The 17,365-nt window shown below is 49.4% G+C and overlaps 1 protein-coding gene across 1 annotated transcript; it reads left to right on the top strand.

Annotated features, from left to right (window-relative positions):
• The first annotated feature begins 9,890 nt into the window (after nucleotides 1–9,890).
• On the top strand, nucleotides 9,891–17,091 carry LOC144934270 (fibroblast growth factor 5-like). Its single transcript, XM_078859950.1, has 6 exons — nucleotides 9,891–9,917; nucleotides 10,463–10,656; nucleotides 10,777–10,901; nucleotides 11,163–11,249; nucleotides 14,889–14,992; nucleotides 16,684–17,091. The coding sequence occupies exons 1-6, from the start codon at nucleotides 9,891–9,893 to the stop codon at nucleotides 17,089–17,091; spliced, it is 945 nt and encodes a 314-aa protein (XP_078716076.1).
• The last annotated feature ends 274 nt before the right edge of the window (nucleotides 17,092–17,365 follow it).

Below are 17,365 nucleotides of genomic sequence, written 5' to 3'. Positions count from 1 at the left end.
GCATATTTCAGTGTGCCCGCTTTCCGTTCAACTGCACGAGACGTCGTGAGCCGTTAATCACAGAGCAGCGCGCACGAGGGCTGAAGCTCAGTCTCCGCGGAGTTCCGCAACAGGCAAGTGGAGCAGGATGATCGAGATTCTTCAAAAAGTCGTGTAAGTCGAGTGACAAAAAAAACAGCGAGGGTGCAATTAAGCGATGCGCTCAACGTAGCCTTTACCTCGCCACACACAAGGGCTGAGAGCGAGAGCTGCATGCATGAGGGAGACGAAGGGAGCATGTCACGTGTGGTTAACTTTGCATCTCGTCCCTCTCACTGAGTTTCAATAGCCCTCGCCTCCACCCCTTCATTTGTGTGTGTGTTTTTAAAAAAAAATCAGGGTCACACTACAGGGCTGTCGTGCAGTCCTGCTGCATTGGGGTTTTATTTATTCTAGATTTGTTTTTATACAGTCAATGAGCGTTTATTATGCACGTGGGATGAAACCCGGAGCACCCGGAGACAACCCACGCGTGCGAGGGAGCAACGCTCTATCCCCGTACAGACGGAAACAGATGGCGATGAGTCGACCTGCTGTCACTGCCTCCTCCCGGCGAACCAGGGACACAGCACTTCCTCGACGCGCACATGGAGGCAGTCTCACGACATTTGGTGCGGTCATCATCCACCAACACCCTCGCTGCTTCTCCTCCTCCTCCTCCACAGTGCTGGATCACAGGACACGCGCGCCGTTCAAAAGCGACCAATCACCACCGGAGAAAAAAAAAACCGCTCGCTTCGCAAATCGTTGATATTTTGCTTCTCTCTCCGCACCACCCCTGCACCCCCGAAGCCCCGCACCCGACCCACTCCGCCCCCGCCCCCCCCCTCTCTCCCCGCTGTTGTCAAAGTTTTTATGATTTTCACAAACGCTTCGCTTTTCTCCGAACTCCGCCTCCGACCTGGCGCGTGACCACAATAAATCCGGAGCCCCCCCCCCACGACGCTCCCCCCATCATACCCCCCCCCCCCAGCAGACTCGCGTGATGAAGCTCAGCGTTTGCCGTGCGCGGCTGGTAATCAAGCCATGCAAGATGCATGCTGTCGTAAATCTCAAAAAGTGTCACACTTTGCCGCGGACATTATTGTAGGGAAGCAGTCGCTTCGCCTTTCGCTCTCGAATGGTTAATCAGGTGCACGCGAGGCCCCAGGGAGGATGAGGAGGAGGAGGACGCAGCCTGTAATCAAACCGAATGAACAATCGAGGAATTCATAGCCGTGCATGCAGCATCAGTAACACGCCGGCGTACATGCGCGTGTAAATAAATGTCAGCGCTCGAACGAGTTGTCGCGACATGCCTGCCCGTACGCGCGCCTGCGACCTACGGCATTACGCAGCAGCAGCAGATGCATACGCGGTGTGGTTGCCATTCGCACCCGACGCATATGCTCATGTTTGCGTGGTGATACACAATGCACACAACGTATTTTTAGATAGCAAAGTATCCCGATTATGACACGCTCTACCCCCGTGCGGCATCCGCCTCTCACCCGTGAAATCTGTTTCTATGAGATAAACATTACATTTAGCGCATGAGTGCCAAATCCTTCTTTGTCGCACAGCTGAGCAAAGACAGAGAGCTGCGATGATATATTTCTCGCTCGACGTGGCGAGGGGTCGTGTGTGGACCTCCCTGCGCCCGTGCGTCTGCGCTTGCTTGCTGCAGCGGGGCTAAGCCGAGTTGGATTCCCGCTCGCGGTCAACATCGGGGACTAAATGACGAATCCGTGGAGCTCTCCGAAGTGGAGTAGCTCTATTTTAAAACAAAAGTAGCCGGTGCGGTGTGTAAAAATACAATTAGGAAGACAAAGGTGGCCGCGCGTTGCACTTGCCAACAGCATGTGGAGGCTATCGGGGGGACCTTTGTCTTTGTGCGCGCGTCCGTGTGTGTGTGCGTGCTTACTCCTCGGCTTATTTAACGTCTGTAGGTTACAATCTGTGTGCAGACCTAATGGCAGGCAGGCAGGCATCTGTCTGTAGCCGCAATGCACGATACATACATATGCGATAATGTGGCACGGCCAATGTCAAGATTAACAGCGCGAAAGTATCCTAACCGAAGGCATGCATGCGTCCGCACACGCTTCGGTGAGCATGCGTGTTTATTTATATATAAAAAAAGACAAAGACCCCCCGGATAGCCTGAACAGACTGTTGGGGCAAGTGCTGTTAGTGAGCACCTATGAAGGCCGGCACAGCACGCGAGGGGGTGAGTGGCCAGCACCACGCCCGGCCGCCTTTGTCTCTCCAGTGGCGATGGTTACACACTGCACCAGGTATTCATTTGAGGCTGAGTCGGCCTAGGGGAGGCTCAGGACTGGTTTAGATAATCGTTACTGGTGTTGGCCGTGAGCGGGAATCGAACCCGGGTTGCCAGGTTTGTAGCGCGGCGCGCTAACCGCTACACCACCACACACACACGCACACACAGCTAACACACAGACATCGCGTATAGCCGACACAATGTGTACATCCTACACAATGTGTACATGCGCATAGGCGAGAGATTCTAACAAGAGAATGCCATTCAAATGCATAACTTGACTTGACAATCAGGTATATTAGAAATATGTGTTTTTTGTGATTGAAAATAATAATTTAGTGTAACCAATAGGGAATTATTCTAATTATATGCACGTTTTAGTGTGCGTGGCATAGACTGGCAGGTCGGGCTTGGGCAGGAAACATCGCTATGACGAAACGAGCTACATCATCTTCTTCTTTCGCACGGCTGCTGATGGTGCAGATGCAACAGCGACAATTTCCCATTCAGGTGGTCTAACCGTCTAAGCCAGACGACGGGGGCAGGAGCCGGCGTCGTTGGCGTATGGCTCCGGCTGTCCTCCTCTCGGTATTTGTTGGGTCGAGACGGTGATGGTGGCCCACGGAGGTGGAAGGCGACAGAAATATGACGCCGCCAAACGTCGAGATCGCGTCCAAGGGGTAGCCGACCACCTCGGAGACGGAGCGATGGATACGCTTCGCGGATCGTGACGGATGGAGACGGCGTGGGGAGGCCTCAATCCAACAGCGGATGGACCATGGCTGACGACGACGATGATGAATCTAAAAGTCGACTGCGTGCAATATGTACACGCTGTCACGTGCGCGCTGAGTCAATCCGACATGGTGCACCGAATTCAGATTTTTGGCTGTTGCCTGTTGTGCCGCATTGCCGGTGACAATTCGCGACAGTGATGTGGAACTGAGGTGGTGGAGCGGTGGTGCAATGGTTGGCGCACTGCGCTTCTGAACCCCGGCGAACCGAGTTCGATTCCAGATTACAGGCTGACATCGGTGGCAAGTGATAACCGATCTTGGAACTCACCACCCTTCACCAACTCGCACTGACCGGCGTGGTGAAGTATTGTCAAAGAACTCCCTTGACAAACACCGTTGCCTAAACCTTTTCGCGAGTTCGTACAACCTTCAACGCGTGCTCAATTCAACCAACGTCTTCCTGTACTTTATGCTCGCCTACCCCTGCACGAATGCTGTTTGTTGATGGCCTCTTGGTGTGGTGGGGCCTTTTGGATTTTGCTCTACAACCGTGATGATGAAAATAATAACAACAACAACAAATCTTAACTCGTAGCTAACGTGAATATTTAATGACCGGTAGCCGCCACCCACCATGTGAACGACGACACAGAGTGGTTTATGGTAGTGTGCTGGACAAGTGCGCTTGACATTTGCCCAGGCTTGTTCTGCACGTTTAGGACAACGGTTACTTTACGATTAGTTTGGTGTTTCTGTAACTTAATTTGTAATTGTGCTCGGAGCAGTTTCGGGGTGAGCTGCAGTGTTTTCAATGTCCCATGTGTGGCACGGTTCGTTTTGTGCTGACTTCTGTTTGCCTCATTTTATGTAACGTTATTTTATATTAAGTTTGTCGTTTTGGCAACCCAGGTGGTTCTTGCGAACGAGACCGACTCGTCTCCTGGTCCGTCGACTTCCTACCTAGTTAAACAAAATAAAGGTGCACCTTGAATGATATTGTACGCGCTTATTGGATTGGTGTAACCATAGTACCCTGTAGCATGTCTACATTATTGTGTAACACTATTACCAGGAGTATACCAGCACAAATAATAATAATAATGACAATATCAAACTCAACACATTCGTCGATGACACTGCCGGCAGAAAAGAGTGCCTCCTTGGCTTCTCTATGTGCAATGAAGAAGGGTCATTTCCCGAAACGTCGCCTATTGTATATTTTGTCTACGATAAACGTTTTATTTTTCCGGCAGTGTTCTTGACGATAACGTATTTATGTATCCAGGGTCCTGAATTGTGTTTAAATTGTAGATATATTTTAAGCCAATTAATGCGATGTTTAATACACTCGTGCAAGGAAACCGGAGCGACCTGGAAAAAAAAACCACACGCGCGCAAGGGGACAACACTCTATCCCCGTAGCGATGGAAACAGATGGCGATTATTCCACTTGTCATACTGCCTTCCCCTGGCGCGCCACGGTATGGCAGGCATTTCGATTTTCACGATATTTGCGTGGTGATCCCCCCACCCACCCCCCCAACCCTCACTGCTACCTCCCATCAGTGCTGCAGTCCACACGCCACGTGCGGCGATGATTTTCACGAAGCTCCCGTTTGATAACCAACTAGCGACGCACAACGCAAGCGTTTAAGGACGAGACAACGCCCACACCTCTCAACCAACCCCTTACCAGTGCCCTCCGACCTTACCACAGACCAACTCAGACCTTAGTGGTCACCCCGTGGCCCTTATACATCTCAACGTTCATCCTACAAAGTCCCATCACAAGGGAGAGACACAAACACATCGGAAAAACAACGTTTTTTTTGCCCGCGTATACGTCGCATGGACCTCAACTAAATTTCCCCGGATAAGAATACGGGGTGAACCATTATGGGTTGACAGCTCTGGGACGCAGCCGCGATCACCGCCAGATCTACGCTGTGAGTTGTACAAATGTTGCTTCGTGAGCAAACTCCTCGCAGCGGAAAACAACACGCCAGAGAGAATGTCTTTCTGCTGCTATGATGCTGATGCTGCTACTGCGATGGCGATAAATTTGCGACGGGCTTGAGCAGTGGACACCTGCCATCTACTGGCGGACTTGTGTAGCAGCCATCCAGCGTGCGAATTGAGGCGGGGGTTGTTCAAGGTGAGACCCACAAGGTGGAAACCGGTTCAGAGTTTGTTTGTTTAACACACACACACACACACACGTATATATGAGAGAAAAAAATGCGTCTGGATAATGTTTGTCCGGAAAAGCCAATACGCTTGACTAAAACCATCCAAGCAGCCATCATCAGGAAGAATGAATGATAAAAACACAGACACGGAAACAATATAGGCAGACACACAGGTGTTTTGATTTAAAGTTTTCGTGACTGCAGGGATTCATATTCTTGGTTCTTTCGGTAAAGTCACGTAGAAGGGAAGAAATAATAAAATAATATTAATATAAAACAATAAAAATTCTCACGACGTTTCGACTGCAACACAAGCAATCGTCATCAGGTGTGAAATCCACGGCAAGAAAATTTGAAAAAAGGTTCGTCTTGGTGTGTGTCTCGCTCGGTGTGTCCTCTGCATGTGTGTCTGCCTATGTTGTTTCCGTGTCTGTGCTTTATCATTCATTCTTACCTGACGATGGCTGCTTGTGTTGCAACCGAAACGTCGTATTCTATTATTATTTGATTTAATTTTCTACGAGACTTTACCGAAAGAACCAAAGAGTAATTCCTGCATTCACGAAAGCTTCGAATCTAGTTTGAAACCGTGATAATAGGGTTTTGCCTTTTTTTCTGGCAACAAAACTTAAACCTTTTTACGAGGAATCATGTCTGCATTAACCACAATACTTGTGGTCAGAATGCAAACAAAAACACACTCTGATAATTTCTGCAAAAATTGGAAAAACAATTATCATATTTTGATACTGGCAAAGGAAGTCCCATGATGTAGTTTGAAACCATCCACGTGTTTCAATGTGCGTGGATGCACGCACAATTGGAGTTGTTCTTCGCATTCGTTGTCGGGTCGTAGCGCGCGTTGTTGGCCAACATGTCCGACGTTTCTCTACGTGCGCAGGGAGCTTCTTCGGGAACCGAAACGTCGGACATCAATGCCGACACAACAGGAGACGCGTCGCTAGACGCGTTGCGGCATGGTCGCGCACCCCTGACGCAGTCGTAGCTGAGTAAAGCGGCGTGATTAGGGGATGACCCCGGTAGCAAAAGTTGCTACATATAATTGATACGGGCCCCGCGATACATGCTTTCAAGCTACCAATTCCGGTTCAGTGATTCTGCACTTGCTCTATCACTATAGTACTATACTGCCTTCAACTTTTATGAACGACTGGGTGTTTAAGGTTGGCGATTTGTCGTATTATCTGGCTGTTAAGCAAATGAAAACATACGATTACTTTACGATGCAAGTAAAAAATGTGTGTTTTAATATTTACGTGTGTTTTTTTTTATTTTAGGCCTCTTTATAGCATGTGCTACAGGCCCCGCACTAGCTTAATCCGGCACTGATTAGGAGGGTGGGGTTTTATTTTTCACTATTTCCGCTCATGCAACCAACATAACAAGGAGAGAAAATGTGTATCGACTTCGGCACCCGCACCTCCCCCCCCCGATCAATCTTTCAAGAGCCGCGATGCACGTGGGTCAATACGAGACGGTGGCGGTGGTGGTGGTCCCTTAATAAACGACGTTACAAAGCAGTCCTTTGGACGTGAACATAGGACGCTGATGAGCAAAATCGCACGGAACGCGCCCGATCTCGTCGCCCAGATGTTCGGAAGCTAAGCAGCCTTGAGCCTGGTAAGCGCTTAGGATGGGCAGCCCACCTTGCATCGATAGGCTGCTACGGGGGGCTACGGTGCAGGCTTCTACATCTGCAGGACGTGAAGAACCAGTGGCATCTACATCTGCAGAACGTGAAGAACCAGTGGCATCCACATCTGCAGAACGTGAAGAACCAGTGGCATCTACATCTGCAGAACGTGAAGAAGCAGTGGCTTCTACATCTTCAGAACGTGAAGAACCAGTGGCATCTACATCTGCAGAACGTGAAGAACCAGTTTCATCTACATCTGCAGGAGATTACACAACTTTCAAAGCCATTCCCCGTGTTTATTGTGCATGCCCGTACAACACGTTTGGAATCGAGAGGAGTAAAGTTGGACTTACGAACAAATCGACTTACGAACAGACCCCTTGGAACCTTACTCGTTCGTAAGTAAAGGAGTATCTGTACACACACTAGCAATGGGGAGACAAAAGCAGCCAGGCCGTAACTACAAGCCTCTCTCCTGTGCGTTGCGTGGTCGAGCTTAACAGGTGCTCGCTAAGCAACACTGAACTCACACCACCGGCGTAGCAACTACATTGTCAGCTCAGGGGGTGCGGCCATCGCTCAAGTTTTGGGGGATGGGGCAATACTGTTGAAGACAAATCTCTTGGTGGTGGTTGTCAAGGGGGGGGGGGGGGGGCGGAGGGGGGGCTAGGTATCCCCCCCCCCCCCGCTTGCCCCACGGTCGTTGCGCTGACTCGAACAGAAGAGACACATCGACTTACGAACAAATCTGGCTGTCGCCTGATGAAGCTTGTTGTAATTACTGGCGAAACGTCGTACTCAACATTGTAAATGTTGTGGCTTGGCTCTCCAACACACAACCGGTGTGCTGTACTAGTGACGAATTGGCCACGTTTTGTTGACGTGACAACCATTAACTAGTTGGCTGTGTCGGGTGGTGGCGGGTTTGACGACACAATCTATTTTACGCGATCTAACCCCCCATAAAAATACATGGAGTACAGACGATTTATCCGCCAGGGTGTTTGTGGGTGTGTGTACACCTCGGTGTCAACAGAGGGCGACAATCGAAGGCAAATTACCGTCTGGGGATTGGTGTGGGCGACACGTGGCTCCCACGTTGACGCGCTGGTGTCGTTCTTGGGTGGGTGGGTTGGTTTGTTTGTTGTTCATCTTCTTGGTTCTTTCGGTAAAGTCACGTAGAAGGGAAATAATAAAATAATAAAAATAAAACATAATAAAATAATTCTCACGACGTTTCGGCTACAACGCGAGCAGCCGTCCTCACCTGCTCGCGTTGTGGCCGAAACGTCGTGAGAATTATTTTATTATGTTTTATTTTTATTATTTTATTATTTCTCTTCTACGTGACTTTACCGAAAGAACCAAGAAGATGAATCACTGCAGTCACGAAAGCTTTAAATCGAAATTTTTGTTGTTGTTGTTTTGTATTCGCGTTGAAACGAATGGGAGCTGCACAGACTTCCACAGTTGTCTCATTTTTGTTGAGTGCATGGTCTGAAACTATAAAAACGGGCCACGTATGGTAGTTCTTTGGAGTTGGTGGTCTGGTTAAGGCTGAGAGTTTCCGTTCATGCGACGCACATCTGTGTATTGTTAAATATATTTTTTCCCACCCTGTAATACAATTTTAAGTTGTAATATTCTTAGGTTTTTTCGGTAAAGTCACGTAGGTGAAAAATTAAAATTAATAAAAGTAATATTAATGAAAGTAATATTACTTTTAATAATTTTAATTTTTCACCTACGTGATAATAAAAGTAATATTAATGAAAGTAATATTACTTTTATTAATTTTAATTTTTCACCTACGTGACTTTACCGAAAAAACCTAAAAATATGAATCCTTGCAGTCACGAAAGCTTCAAATCTAGAATTTAAGTTGTAATGTTTTTGTTTGGTTATCATCACTTACAGATTTAAAGAAACAAAAAAGATACCTCCATCGCCTTCTACACGAGACGGATGGATTTGAGTGTTGACGGGAATGGGCCATTACCACGTGACTTTCCTCGACAGACATTTGGGGCTTGTGTTGTCGAGGGTGTTAAGTCGATACTAAAAAGGGCACTATTGATCATGTTCCATATGGCGAGCAGCCGAGGGACGGGTCAATATATGTGCCGATGTCGACACGATATTGCGTATGCGACACGTCAGGTCAGCGACGATGTCAGCGTGGCCTGTGTAGAGTGCTCCAACTAAAAATCCGGGATACGACGCAGGGAAATCTCGCGTACATTTTGAGCTTCGGTTTCGACGCACGTTATCGATCAGCCCGGGGGGGGGGGGAGGGGGTGGGGGATCATCTGTTCGCGTTCGGGGCTTTAAACGTCTCGCCGGACGCGGCACGGAGCGACGGCCCACTGAATAATAATCTTGCGATGCCGATTGGATGTTCACATCTTTCTGTTTGTTGAACAGCGAGACAGGCGGTGGGGTTGAGGGGGGGAAGTAAAACAAAAGAGAGAAAGGGGTTTTCGTGGCCCATTCCGGCGAAGTGGCGATGCAAGTCCCGCGCCCCGGTCGACATTCCGGGACGCGCTCGGGACGCGTTCCTAATCGCTCCGTCATTCCATGGCGCGCCACGCCAATGGGGACGTTTCGTTTGGAGCACGTTTTCGTCTTCTTCTTCGGCACAATGTGTGATCGGCTCCTGTCAATGTGTGCGTTGGTTTTTGTTGCTGTTGTTATTGCTGTTCATACTCTTAGGTTTTTTCGGTAAAGTCACGTAGGTAATAAATACAATTAAAATTAATAAAAGTAAAATAAAAAAAATCACGACGTTTCGGAGGCAACACACGCCTCCGTCTTCAGGTGGAACCGTCACAGCACGATTGCTGTATCAAGTAAAGATAGCTGTTGCTGTTGTTGTTGCGAAGAGGGCGTCATACAGATGCAAGTGTCGGAGGGTCCCAGTGGATTTCCCAGATGGATCCCTTGTGTTTGGGAGGGGTTTTTTTTTAGCTGGTGGTGGTGCAAATCCATGCGCCTCTTGGGACTCCATGGTGGAGTCGTCACTGGAGCTGCCGGTGGGATGGGGAGCGCTGTGAGAGACGGAGCTGAATCTCCATCCTCCGTCACCCGACGGAGTCCCAGTGCACCACTCGTGCTGAACAAGAACAGACGCTCGTGCGAGTGAGTGAGTGAGAGAGAGAGAGTTTGTGTGTCATTCCGGTCATCATCATTCAGCGTGGAGAGAGAGAGAGAGAGCGAGAAAGAGGGTAAGTCTTTAGACGAGACAGATCCGAATCTGCAGGAGATAAATGAACGAAAGGCTTTCGGTTGATATTTAGGAAGGGGATGTTTGCGCACTGCTCATCTCCAGCCTGGGTGGCGAATATGTAAATGTTAGTATTCACATCAACACCACCTACAGACGATATATAATACTAGATTACTGTGCTTTGTTATTGTATACGACGTTTCATCATCCATACAACTGCCGTTTGTGGGACTCTGTAAACGTCGATATGTATTGATTTGTACAGCCCTGGATGAGGTTTATTTCCACGTCACTAGACCATAGGGCGAGGTTGTTTGACCATACTTCACCACGCTGGTCGCGCCACCACAGCGTCCGACCTTCCAATGCCGCTCACCCACCGAGGTGGTCTCCGCTGTCACCTTTGACAGCTGGCCAGTCCGCGCGTCCCCCGGCATGGCAATGTGCTGTGGGCGCGCCTCGCTCATCGTACTGAGCAGCGTGCTCCTCACCCTCCTGCTCGCCGTGCCGGCCACGTGGCACGCTCGCCAGGATCCGGAGCAGTCGTCTCCACCACCACCACCATCACCACCACCACCGCCACCACCGCCGCCCTCCTGCAGACGCAGGCTCACGGGCGGTGAGAGGCGCCAGTCACCGTCGAGGGCCGTGCGCGACCTTCGGAGGACGCACGGGTGGGCGAGGGCGGCGCGCCGGCGAGGTCGGCTCTACTGCCAGGTGGGCATCGGATTCCACCTGCAGCTGCGACCCAGCGGCAAGATCAGCGGCACCCACAGAGCCAACTCGTTCAGTGAGTACGGCTCGACTCTCGTCCTGCGTGCCCAAGCCCTCTCGCGTGTTGGCTCGACCTCGGCGTTCGTCGGCGCTCGGCTCCTGAACGCATTGCACTAGTGCGTGATAATACTACAACGCAGCCTATACAGCGTGCCTTAGTCCGAGGAAGCTTTACAATTAGCAGCGACCACGAGGCATCGGCTGCTCAACAATGACCCCCACCCCCCTCCCCAAAGTTGTGTTGCGCATCTCTCTGCGGTCCGTCGAGCTCCCGCAGGCACGCGCAGCGATGGAAGCCACCCCCACCCCCACGGGGTGCGTCCTCTCGGGCGAGCTCCCTCCTTTAGCCGCCACTCCGCCGCAGGTCTTGACCACTGCCTTTGATTGGTCTCCAGCGAGCTGTCCTGCCCAAGCACGCTGGCTTTTTTTTGTTCGTTTCTACGAGGCAATACTATTTCTCAAGCTGCGTTGCTATTTAACCCTTTGACCCCCCCTCCCAGTGAGGATAGTCTCACTGGGGGCGGGGGGTTTACATCGTAAGGAGCATGGAGGTAGTTTCTCCCGACACAATTGGACAAGGGCGGGAGGAGGTTGCACTTAACCCTGACGATGCAGGTCACGCACGCTGTAGGCCATACAATTATATCCTTACGTGTGTCTGCGCGTGCGTAAGAATAGAACAACTTTGCGAGTTGCTAACCCGATCGAGCGAGCACCCATGGCCACGTCACGCGTAACCTTCCGTGACTTGCCGCTCTAACTTTCGATTTAAAGCTTTCGTGACTGCAGGGATTCATCTTCTTGGTTCTTTCGGTAAAGTCACGTAGAAGGGAGATAATAAAATAATACAAATAAAACATAATACAATTCTCACGACGTTTCGGCCACAACGCAAGCAGCCATCCTCAGGTGAAGAATAGCGCTGTCGGAAAGACAGCGCTATAACTTTAACTAACTTTAACGCTCTAACTTTAATATACAAAACACTGCCGCTGTCGTATATTTTTGCTTTCATAAGAGCTTTGGATTATAAGTTGCAGTACGGCTCTGTGGGCACCGTTCGTGGATATTTACTCTTGGGAGGAGGCTTGGGGTGGCTTGCTAATGTAAAGGAGAGCCGACACAAGATTGCAGGGGTTTCGTCCTTTAATCCTTTTCTTCCATCCACACCTGTCCCCAGCCGTCCCAATATCGTTCCCGCCAAAGGCCCCCTCTTCCCGCCCGTTCTTTCCTTATATCTCCTCGATCACCCCTCCCACTAACCCACCCATTGGTGGGAATCCTTCCCCTGACACCCCTACACTAAAATAAAAGCCGTGTGCGTAATTGAGGCCTATGCTGAATTCCAGCAAGGAGAGCCGCTTTGCTGTGCTGCCCTCTGCAGGCACCACCACGCGCAGGGCACGCGATGGGCATTGTGATGGCCATTCGCGACTCGCGGTGTCACAATTTGTTGTTGACACATCGTGGGCTAGGCAACCTTCGGCTTCCGGAGTCGCCATGCGGCTCTTGAAAGAGCGCTGCCTCGTGACAGTTAAGGACCCCACGTCTCGTATTCACCCACAGTGCATTGCGGCTCTTGACGTAGTCAAGGTTGTTTTATTAATTTGTAAACCAAATTCGACAAGAATGTCTCTTTCTTGTTATTTTTGCTTTCCCGATGAACACAAATCGATGCGAACGCTCAAGTCACGTACAAAATATCGAATTGCGTGTGGGAGAAGCTTCATTTATGATTGAATGTAGATTAAATGGTAATATTTCGAATAAGCAATGCTCAATTCCACTGCAGGAAATTGAAACATGCATATTTGACAATACTACGTAAAACATTAATAAAACAATATTAAGTACTACCACTACGAGATAGAAAATGGGCCAACTGTGGCTTTCACGCAGAAATATCTGTGTTTCGTGAAGAAAGTGGATATGGCTGTCTTCATTAGGCCCAATCTCAGCACTGGGGCATCTGAACTATAAGCTCAGAGACAAGGAAGAAGAATACAGCACGTGCATGGGGTCCATTCCTAAATCTTAGAAGAATCTTAAATACCTGAGCCCAGAACGACAATGAGTGGGCCAATACCCCCCAACCCCCACCTGCTCTGATGAGTCCCGTGTTCCTGATACCGTCGATTTCCCTGCTAATGCCGTCCAGAACGTCAGGATTTTGGCAATGTATAATGTGGAAGGATACGGAATAAAAATATTTAATTAAAAAAGTGGATTTTCTGGTGCAACCCAGAATAATAAATAGCATATTTTATTTTCATTTTTAAATATTGTATTTATTCAACCCAGCGCTGAAACCAGCCAGGTATTCCCAGCATACACTGCACAATACTTGTCTCTAGCCCTCTCTATCGAGTGCCATGTTTTTTTTTGTGGTTCTCTGAACCCTCCTCACCGTTCACTCTGAAGGATCCCAGGATATCTGAATGTGTCACTTCAATGTCATCGTGGCTGTCTGCACTGACGTGCCGGGGACGATGCTTTACGCGTGAGCCCTGCAAGGTCATTACGGAGTGACACGTGGCCCCGTGTCACTCCATCGAATGTGCAACACAGACGTTTAAATATAGAGGACACTAGACCCCGATACAATGACGCACAGCAGGCTCTGCGTACACTCATAGGTAGGTGGCTAAATGGGCGGATCGGTTGATGAGTGGCGTGGATTGGCGAGTGGATTGGTTGGTGGATAGGGTGGGCGGGTGGATTTACTGGTGGATTGGTGGGCAGAACGTGGGAACGTCGGTGGGTTGGCCGGTGATGATTGGTTATTGCAACGCGTCCAAATGGTACGACAACGAGTGGATTTCGCAACACCGCCCTCTGTTGTCCTCTATGTAGGCCCCCTGCATGCTTAAGAAACCCCAATTCGGGCACCGTGGCCACCCATTCCAGCACTACCTCGGCTCAAATCTAACCTTAGCATCCGTGATCCGACGAGATTAAGTGCACTCCGGGTGACTTGGCCATAGGCTTGTATAACGTGAATTGGACGTGAATCTGGGGAACAAATGGGGCGATCATTGTAATGGTGGAGGAAAGGTTGGCGGGGGGGGGAATTGGAGGGGGGATGTACAGTATGTTGAACTTCTTTCGCACCGCACGTAGCCAACCATGATAATCGGAGGTGTGCGGGGGGAGGACAACAAACTAAAAACAAAAAGCAGCTCTAAAGAAATTAGTTTGCAATCTAAATTTAAAAGTGCATAGCTCCAGTGGCTTCCTAATATTGGACGGAAGAGCGTTCCAGACGGCCGCAGATGCGCATCTGAGAGCGTGCGATGCTGCGAGGATGACCAGCGTTAGCCTGATGGTTTATTCTCCTTGAAATACTTTTAAGCTTGGACTTCAAGAAGAGGAGAGAATCAGCCCTGCAGATGGCCCTAGAGGGGAGGGAATTCCAGGCAGCCGGAGCAGCAAAAGAGATATTGTAGTGAGGTCATGTATGTTGAAATTCGTTCGCACCGTACGTAGCCAACCATGTTGATCGGAGTTCATGCGGCGGACTTTTGTTGTCTGGGATGATGCCGTGGCGAGATGGTTAGCACATTGATCCCACAATCTTGTGGTCGCCGGTTCTATTTTGTTTAAAAAAGCTTTTAATAATTTGTATAGTTTTTTCTCCCAGCTCAGCAATTTAAAAAACAATAATTATTAGATTTTATATTGCCTCGTTCATGCTAATTGCATCTCACGATGGGCAGGTTTTTTATACCCACCCTGTCCGCTTAGCAAAGTGTTAATGGGTACAGCAGAGGTCAGGCGTGGTTGGTTTTGTTTTACGTTTGGCCAGCATGCCAGATGAGGCCACAATCCCCTAGGAGTGGGGGATCTTGGGATGAGCCCCATTAGCTCCAGGAGGCCTTTCCGCCAGCTAAAAAACAACAACAACGACGACGACGTGAGCAAGCAATCGCCGGACTGCACTTTGAAATTGTAAATGATTGTGTGTGAGAGTTTCCTACCGATTTGAATCTCGCTCGCACCGCAGGTGTCCTGGAGATTTTCTCCGTCGCCAGAGGAGTTGTGGGCATCTGGGGCGTCTCCAGTCGCCGATTTTTGGCCATGAACAGGAAAGGAAAATTATACGCGACGGTAAGGACTCGAATAACTCAATCGTTATATTCTTATTTATCTATATAAAAAAGGGAAATTTGTGAATATGTGTGTCTTTTCGAAATGTTTAGCATACTTCCCGACATGCAACAAACTTTGAATTTGGCATGTGGGTAGCTTCCAGACTGTACACAATGAAAAAAGTATAAAAATAGACTTTTGCATTTGGGGGGGGGGGGGGGGCGCAATAATGGATACATTTTGCACGACAAGTGAGCGGTGACGTCACATCTGTGATGTGACGTCACATCTGTGATGTCACCCGCATGCGGCAGCGTCACGCAGTGTGCCTGCTGACGTCACGCACCCCAACCTTCCGCGTAGGCCGTGTATTAATCAAAGACAAGAATCCAAGTCTCGAGCGAAGCCGGGTAGTAAAGCTAGTGTTTGATAAACGTTACTCGAAGCCCACAACGTGGAATTGCGTTCCTTAGAATGTGTTTTGCAGATGATGGCCAATGTCGTCCTACTTGAAGTAAAACACTTCCTCTTGCCAAACCGGTATTTTAAAAAAATATACCCATTTGCTATATAGCAGGAAGATGTAAATTTCGATTTAAAGCTTTCGTGACTGCAGGGATTCATCTTCTTGGTTCTTTCGGTAAAGTCACGTGGCCGAAACGTCGTGAGAAATTATTTAATTATGTTTTATTTTTATTATTTTATTCTTTCCCTTCTACGTGACTTTACCGAAAGAACCAAGAACAGGAAGATGCTTGAATGCATTTTATAGCTGAATCGAGGCCGTCCCTAAGTGCAACCTATATTTAAAATTGTAATAATAATTGCAACATTGCATTCTAGATGCCCTCCAATGAACATGACCTCAGCACTGCATCTGCTACAAGACACTTAATGATAACAATGGATATCTGGTACTGATTTTTGTCAGGCCTCCTCACACCGTGCCAGTCATCGATGGGGTTGTTTCACCATATTTCACCGGTCTGGTCACTGCGGGTTGGCGAAGGGGGGAGATGCCTAGGATCAGTTCAGATATCCCTAAAAAACTGACTATGTAACACGATTTGTATTCCTGGGTAGTAAGTGTTATTTTCCAATTGCTTATGCCTCAAGAGTACAGAAAATGGCTATTCCCACAAACGTTGCTTTTGTGACCAGGACTTTATGTGAAGTAATGACACAAATGCACACCACGTTTTCTCATTGAGAATAGGTCAATTTCAAAACATCACTGTCCTGGTCACAAAAGCAAAGTTTGTGGGGAATAATAGCTATTATTTTTTACTTGTGAGGCATAAGTAATTAGGAAATAACACTAACCAGGAACAAAAAAAAACATGTTTTTGTTACACAGTGAATTATTGCTTTGACCTGTAATCATGATCATCACTATCCATGGGCAGATAGGCCGGAGGTGTCCCCTGCACATTTCATCATTTGTTTCCACTCCCCTCTGTCTTGTGCCAGTCTGATCAAGTAGTGCCAAACCAAGGTTGCCCGCTTAAATGCACAGCGCAATAGCCACCACGCCACCACAGCGAACCATAACACGACAACATCCAAACCAACCCGCTTAATCGCGGTAGACTTATCGTCGAATCGTAACAAACAAACAAACCAGATCGTTGTTGGTTCCCCCCCCCCGCCCGCACCACCCACCCCGCCGACGGACGTCACCGCTCGGCGTGTGCGTCTCCTCTGCGCAGAGCTCCTTCACGGACGAGTGCCTCTTCGCGGAGAGCTTCCAGGAGAACGGCCACAACACGTACGCGTCCGAGCGCTACGGGGCCACCACGGGCTCAGGCGGCGAGGGCGCGTGGCTCGTGGCCCTCAACAAGCTGGGCCGCGCCCGCCGCGGCGCGAGCCCCCGTGTACGCCGCCAGCATGCCTCCACGCACTTCTTGCCCCGGCTGCGGCGTGTCGCGGCCGCCGGCGAGCGGGCCTTCAGGGTCGTGAGTTCGAGCCCGAGACGCGTGCCGCCCGTGCGGCAGCAACCCGGCGGGCAGGCCGAGACGCGAGCGGGCGCCGCCTCCAAGCACGGGCAGATCGAGACCCCGGGCGGCAGCCGCGGAAAGGAGGTCGTGAAGTACCTGCCGAGATTCCGGTTTGGTTAAAGTTCGTGCCTCGTGCTCTTGAGTTTGTACTTCTTCTGTGCGGTGACAACGCGCTCCTGTTCCCCCTCCTCGTGAGAGTCTCCTGAGGATTACTTCGCCCCCCCCACCCCACGTTGGAATCCCATAATCATCGCGCCCTCAAGGTGACTCCATGATGATGACGACGACGAGGACACGATCTTTAAGATGGGTCTTGCCATTATGTTTGAGGTTAAAATGCTAATTGCCATAAGATTTGCCTTATTGGTGTAAGTAGTGATAAAAAGATTTATTC

Source organism: Lampetra fluviatilis, chromosome 9 (genome assembly GCF_964198595.1).
Source record: "Lampetra fluviatilis chromosome 9, kcLamFluv1.1, whole genome shotgun sequence".
Taxonomy (NCBI): Eukaryota; Metazoa; Chordata; class Hyperoartia; order Petromyzontiformes; family Petromyzontidae; genus Lampetra; species Lampetra fluviatilis.
This window is presented reverse-complemented; position numbering and strand designations above follow the sequence as displayed.